This window comes from Capra hircus, chromosome 27 (assembly GCF_001704415.2).
Source record: "Capra hircus breed San Clemente chromosome 27, ASM170441v1, whole genome shotgun sequence".
Taxonomy (NCBI): Eukaryota; Metazoa; Chordata; class Mammalia; order Artiodactyla; family Bovidae; genus Capra; species Capra hircus.
In genome coordinates, this window is record NC_030834.1 from 3606123 (window position 1) to 3612957 (window position 6835).

The 6835-nt window shown below is 45.8% G+C and overlaps 1 protein-coding gene across 2 annotated transcripts; it reads left to right on the forward strand.

Moving 5' to 3' along the window:
• RPL15 (ribosomal protein L15) lies at positions 43 to 4022 on the forward strand. 2 transcript variants are annotated; one of them, XM_018041842.1, is made up of 4 exons: positions 43 to 147; positions 559 to 741; positions 843 to 979; positions 2169 to 3763. In XM_018041842.1, the coding sequence occupies exons 2-4, from the start codon at positions 570 to 572 to the stop codon at positions 2472 to 2474; spliced, it is 615 nt and encodes a 204-aa protein (XP_017897331.1). In that variant the 5' UTR covers positions 43 to 147; positions 559 to 569; the 3' UTR covers positions 2475 to 3763. The 2 variants fall into 2 exon arrangements, with proteins under 2 accessions (XP_017897331.1, XP_017897332.1); XM_018041843.1 differs by lacking the exon at positions 43 to 147 and adding an exon at positions 159 to 263 and having other exon boundaries at positions 2169 to 4022.

Sequence of the window (6835 nt, forward strand, 5' to 3'; positions counted from 1 at the left end):
CGGCTCGCTGCCGGAACTACACATCCCATGAGGTCCTGCGCCACCGCCGCTTTCCACCGGAAGGCGGCTCGCTGTCGTGGGGGTGCGGAGCGCCAAAGGGATTGTGGGAGAAAGGTTCAGTCCTTTCCGTCAGGCGGCAGCCATCAGGTATGCAGTGTCAGGATATTCGCCGCTTCATCCGCCGCCGATCTGCCTTCACGTCGGCCATCCAGGCTTGGGGGCCCTGCGTCCTGGGAGTTTCTCCTGCCCTCTGCGCGGCGCGGGTTTGATTGAGATGCGAAGCAGCGCGGGCGCGGAAAGGCGGCCCCCCGGAGCGGGCTGGGGGGGATGCGGTGATGGCGGCGCGGACCCGAGCTGGGCCCGGGGCGCGGAGGAGAGGGACGCGCGGGGGCTGAGGTGCGGGAAGCCGGGCCTCGGGCGTCCGAAAGCGAGGCCGGCGGGCCGGGAGGACTAGGCGTCTTGACCCGCGCCGCGCCGTCACCGCGCCTGCCTTGTGTCGGCGGGCGCTGAGGCGGGCGGCTGCCCACGGCGCGCGTGCTGACATCCGCGTGTCCCCAGGGTGAGCCGACATGGGCGCCTACAAGTACATCCAGGAGCTGTGGAGGAAGAAGCAGTCGGACGTGATGCGCTTCCTGCTGCGGGTGCGCTGCTGGCAGTACCGCCAGCTCTCGGCGCTGCACCGCGCCCCGCGCCCCACCCGGCCCGACAAGGCGCGCAGGCTGGGCTACAAGGCCAAACAAGGTGAGGGGCCCGCGGGGCGGGGGGCGCGCCTGAGGTGGCGGCGTGGGAGACCCGTCCCGAGGCCTCCACCCTCACGGCCTCCCTGTCCTCCACTCAAACAGGCTATGTCATATACCGGATCCGTGTGCGCCGCGGGGGCCGCAAACGCCCAGTTCCTAAAGGTGCCACCTACGGCAAGCCTGTGCACCATGGTGTCAACCAGCTCAAGTTCGCTCGAAGCCTGCAGTCGGTTGCGGAGGTAAGAGACTTTTTGAGTGGCGCGCGTGTTGGTCACCTCCTGGAGGTGATGGAAAAGGATCTGGGCCGCTGTTCGGTTGTTCATTTGTACCTAGGTGAGCCCTGTTGTGTTTGAAATGTGGCTTGGTGATTTTTATTGTTGCTAACCTCAGTAAATCTTTTCCAACACCTACTTAGGGAAAAAAGTGCAAGACCTTTATAGATGCAGTATTTTTTTTTTAAGACAATTCTCCCATCAACATTTAAATTGGACACATGGGGAGATAAAGCCTTTTGTAAGGAGAAGAGAAATACATTGTTAGGTGTCATCCAGTTTGGTTTGTAATGATAGAATTCCCATTTTCTAACACATACACAGGTGGAATTAGGTTCTGACATGATACAGAAAAGGATTTCTTGCCCATCTTCCCCCACCGTCCTCCCAGCTTAAGTGGTAAAGAATCTGCCTGCAGTGCAGGAGATGCGGGTTTGATCCTTGGGAAGGGAAGATCCCCTGGAGGATGAAGTGGCAACCCTCTCCAGTATTCTTGCCTGAAAAATCCCATGGACGGAGGAACCTGGTGGGCTGCAGTCCGTGGGATCAGTAAGCACAAACATGCAATCTAGCTGAGTTGCTACCAGAATTTAGTTTTCATTTGGGACTCTCTCATAGGTCCTATAAATTAATGTGAACCTGTGGAGCCTAAAACTTTTAAAAGGCAATTGAACATCTTAAAGAGGAAGTCTCCCCAGGTGTTACTGGTTATGAATTGTCTTTCTTGGCTAGTAAATTAAGCTATGCCCTGTTGAAGAGGTTGGCCAACATGGGCCTGTTGCCCTCCATAAGCTAAAAGTATTTTGTTTTAAAAGAAAAGGCATAGAAGACCAGACAAGACGCCTTTGTAGCCTTCAGAATTCTCTTGAGTTTGCTAACCCTTCTGTTGTATTAGAAAAGTGCAGGGTTCTAGAATGCTAAGTTTGGTTAGGTAGATATTCATATTCACACCTTAATTGGCAAGAAGGTAGTAAGAGAAAGGTTTCAAATAAGCATGTTTGTGTTATTTTCTAGTAAGTCTTCCTTCCTGTGGGGAGATGCTGAGTATTTGGGTAGTTTAAGTCAGAAGCTTTAGTCTCTTGTGTAGTGAATTGCTGTCTAATTTGTTACTGGGATGTGTGGAAGGCTGACCTTGGGCCTTTATTTCCTGTCCTAGGAGCGCGCTGGCCGCCACTGTGGGGCCCTGAGGGTCCTGAATTCCTACTGGGTTGGTGAAGATTCTACGTACAAATTCTTCGAGGTTATCCTCATTGATCCATTCCATAAAGCTATCAGGAGAAACCCTGACACCCAGTGGATCACCAGACCAGTTCACAAGCACCGGGAGATGCGGGGGCTGACGTCCGCAGGCAGAAAGAGCCGCGGCCTGGGCAAAGGCCACAAGTTCCACCACACTATCGGTGGCTCTCGCCGAGCAGCATGGAGAAGGCGCAATACTCTCCAGCTCCACCGCTACCGCTAATATATGTGATGTCTGTAAAGTTCTTACCTAATAAACAATTTAGGACGTTCTTGTCTGCTTAAAAGTGTTTTTTAATTTGTTTGTAAAACTAGTTGCAGATTGCTTCATTGAATGCATTGTCAAATTATGAAAGTTAAAGTGCAATAATGTTTGGGACTTATTGAAGTTACTTACACATATAAAGTGTATATGAAGTGATGGTGTATCTTGTTTTTAATAAGGGAAATGCCTTTGTTTTTGCTTTACTAGGGAGTTGTGTCTGTGTTTAAAATACTGTTTGGTACAATAGGTGTAAAATTCTGTAAAAGAGGAGTGCAGAAACTTAACCCTGTAGATTTGTTGATGCATGTGGTGAGACCTGCGGCTTTACTGGGGTGATGCAGTGCTCTGCAGTTTTATGGAGTTTGGCAGGGACGTTTTCAGTTGGATTTTCATTGGCAACGTGAAGGGTGTCCTGATCCTTTCTCGTGATCATATGCAGAAAAATAACAAAATTTTTGACTAGGGCCCACTTTTAGGCTTAATCTAATACTACATTTGTGTAACTGCTGCTTCGGAAAAGCAAGTAATCCCACCATTTTTAAGAGAATTGAATAGACCTGTTGCAAGAGGGTTCTGACAAATGAATCACATCCTGGTTTACCTAAATTAAATTGCCTTGGCCTCCCATGGTACCACTGAAGTTCATATAAAGCTCCTGGTTCAGGCTTTGGGATCTGTAGAATACGGAACTTTGTGCAAAATGGTCGTATTTACACTGGTGTCAATTAAAACTGACGGAAATTGAACATTAGATAAGTGTGTGTGTAGAGGGGGTGTTAATTAGCCCTAAGGTTTGTAAGGTAGTGATGTTAGGATTGGGAGCTTGGTGTTCATCAGATCCCTTTCAAGTGTAAGATGACAGGAAAAGCTTGGATCAAAAAGTTAAAATGTTTTCTCTGAAGTATTAGTTTGTGACCGTCATGAACTCTAAGCCACATTAGGGGATGGGGAAAATAGGGGTGGTTATATTTAAAAGTGTCATTGCTAAGTGTAATCTGTTCTTTAGGGTCAAGTCACTCCATTCTTAAAAGGCTATTGAGAAAACTCATCGTTGGTGTCAGTGCAAGTTCAGCTGGCTTCCAACTTCATGTTGTCTACAGTTCCCATCCCTGCTGAAACCAGCCTCACAGTTCCAGACCTGCTGGGCCACCAGCTGTGGTTGCCCTTACCACCTCATTCTGCTTGTTCCATCACGTCTTCCTGTAGACTAGGCTTCTGTTTCCCAGGGTGGATTTGAGTGTAGGAAATACAGAAGAGGAATTACCCCAATTCTTGGCTGGCTATCTTCATAAATAGTTTGATTTTGAAATTTAATCGCTGGTTTTCTTGAACCAATTTTTTTTCAAGGGTCTTTAAAAAGGCCCACTAAAGTGATTTCCAGAAGACAGGCTTGCAAAACCTTTTAAGACCCAAATTTGTTCCAACTCAAAAAAATCTTAAACCGTATTTTGTGTGTAGAGGTTGTTCAACTACATAATAACAGAATAAATGTCTATTAAACCAAAACAAATGGACCTTCTGTTATCTTTTGTCATTTAATACTGGTAGGCTTTAACGCAGACCAACCTGCAAGAAGACACAACAAAATTATGGCAGAAACAGTTTCAGGGGAAATGTACTTAGTTTTTCTCACACTTTGGTCCTTGCATGAATTAGAAAAACTTGTTTGAAAGCTTTTTTTCCAACTGGGTTGCCACTTGGGGAGGGGAGGTCAAAGGTCGGGGTTCCCTATATTAAGATCACAGCCTGAATAGCTTCCACAGTCTTCTTGCCCCCACCCTGTGGTCTCACTGCTGACCTCATTCTATAATAGCTCATCCCACTCTCCTGGCAGTTTCTCAGGCACTTAAGGCCCTTTCTAATGCCTGTATTACAGGAATGCTTATCAGGCGATACATGTCACGCCAGAAGCTTTCCCTGACAACCCCATAAGTTGTACCCATTGGAAAGATCACCAGTTGGTTCAGGTATACCCCAACTGATTATTAGGATTTTCTTCAGCAGTAGGGCAGTTGGATTTTTACAACCTCAGAAGATGGAGACTTGTCATTAAAGAAGCAGACAGGAAGCAGCTGTTCAAGGTCGCCCAGTGGCAGTCTGAATTACTAGCCTCTCAAACATTTAAAGTTTGGTTATGTAATACACTGACATGGCTGAAAATTCAAAAAATAAAAGACCACAGTAGAAGTCTTGCTGCCTCTCCAGTTCCCATTCTGGAGGTAGTGTGATCAGTAGGTTTTTCCCATCAGGACGTAACTCATATAAATACAATATATATGTATTTTTTCTTTTTTGCCTGAATGGTAGGCTATTATATACATGTTGATTTTTTTTTCATGTAGCTATATATCTCTGAAGGTATCACTCAATGGACGTGAGTCTGAGCAAGCTCTGGGAGATGGTGAAGGATAGGGAAGCTTGGCGTGCTGCAGTCCATGGGGTCGCACAGAGATGGACACGACCGAGTGCATGAACAGCAACATATCTGAGCTTATTCTACACCAGCTCAGCAAGCGCTTGTTCTTTTTTATGAGTGCACAGTATTTGTCATATTGATGTGCCATAAGCTGTTTAATGTGGCCCCTCTGATGAATATCTTTTTTTTCCAGTCTCTTATAAAAAGTTTTTTGCATATATCTTTGTTTATCTGTAGGATTAATTCCTAGAAGCAGAGTGGCGGAGTTAATACACAGTGTGTATATTGCTGTATGATTCCATCTATATCACATTCTGGAAAAGGCAAAATTAGAGAGACAGTAAACAGGATCAGTTCAGTCACTCAGTCATGTCCTGAAATATTTCCTGAATATTTCCTTCCAATGAATATTCAGGACTGATTGACTAGTTTGATCTCCTTGCAGTCCCAGGGACTCTTCAAGAAGAGTCCTCTCCAACACCACAGTTCAAAAGCATCAATTCTTCGACGCTCAGCTTTCTTCACAGTCCAGCTCACATCCATACATGACCACTGGAAAAACCATAGCCTTGACTGGACGGACCTTAGTCGGCAAAGTAATGTCTCTGCTTTTCAATGTGCTGTCTAGGTTGGTCATAACTTTTCTTCCAAGGAGTAAGCGTCTTTTAATTTCATGGCTGCAGTCACCATCTGCAGTAATTTTGGAGCCCCAAAAATAAAGTCTGCCACTGTTTCCATTGTTTCCCCATCTATTTCCCATGAAGTGATGGGACCAGATGCCATGATCTTAGTTTTCTGAATGTTGAGCTTTATGCCAACTTTTTCACTCTTCACTTTCATCAAGAGGCTCTTTGGTTTTTTGCTTTATGTCATAAGGGTGATCATCTGCGTATCTGCAGTTGCCAGTGGTCAGAGGGAGGAAGGAATGAATAGGCAGAGCACCGAGGATATTTTATGGCTGGAAGCCATGCTATATAATACCACTATACGTTTGTCTAAGTTCACAGAACGTACAGCTCCAAGAGCGAACCCTACTGTGAACTATGGTATTTAGTGATAATATTGCAATGCTGGTTCATCAGCTGTAACAAATGTACCGTGCTGAAAGAGGATACTGATGATGGGGGAGGCTATATGCATATAAGGGCAGAGGGTTTATGAGAAATTTAACTGTGAACTTAAAACTGTTCAAAAAACAGTTTATCATAAATAGCAAGCAAAAAAAAAAATGGATGTACTGACAGAGATTCTGCTTGTCCAGTCTGATAGAATTGTCATCTACTTTTATTTTTACTCTTCTGAGTGTGGCAGAAGCAAAGCCCCACACCATAGCTTCTTTCCTGGGCGTACGGCTGAGCTATGTTTCTCCCAGTGCCCCTACTTTAGGTAGGGGTCTTAATGACATTCTCGCCAATACATGAAAAAGAATGGCACCTCTCCTTCCAAGGTAATCAGGAGCTGGTAAGTCAATGAAGGCCAGTGATTCTGATCTCGTGGCTAGAAAATGGTAGAAAAAGCTGCTCAACTCCATCAGCCTGCACGAACCAGAAAGCTTTGTTGCGTTAAGCTACTGTTAATTGCCCTCTTTCTTATGACCGCAAAGCCTGTTTGATGCTGACGAATTCAGGAAGTCGAGCCTGCTTTTTATATTCGCCTTACTTTGTCTTATGGTGACCTTCTATTGTAATCCTTTGGCCACTTTTCTATTAAAATCCATACACCTTTAAGTACCGTGCGTATTAAATCAGTTGTAGGGTGGCTGCTACCTTACTGTTGTTACGTTGCATCATTTCTCTGCTCTTCAGTTTCTTGAGGGTGACTTTACATAATGAGCTTCCCTGAGAGCTCAGTTGCTAAAGAATCCGCCTGTGATGCGGGAGATCCAGGTTAAATTCCTGGGTCA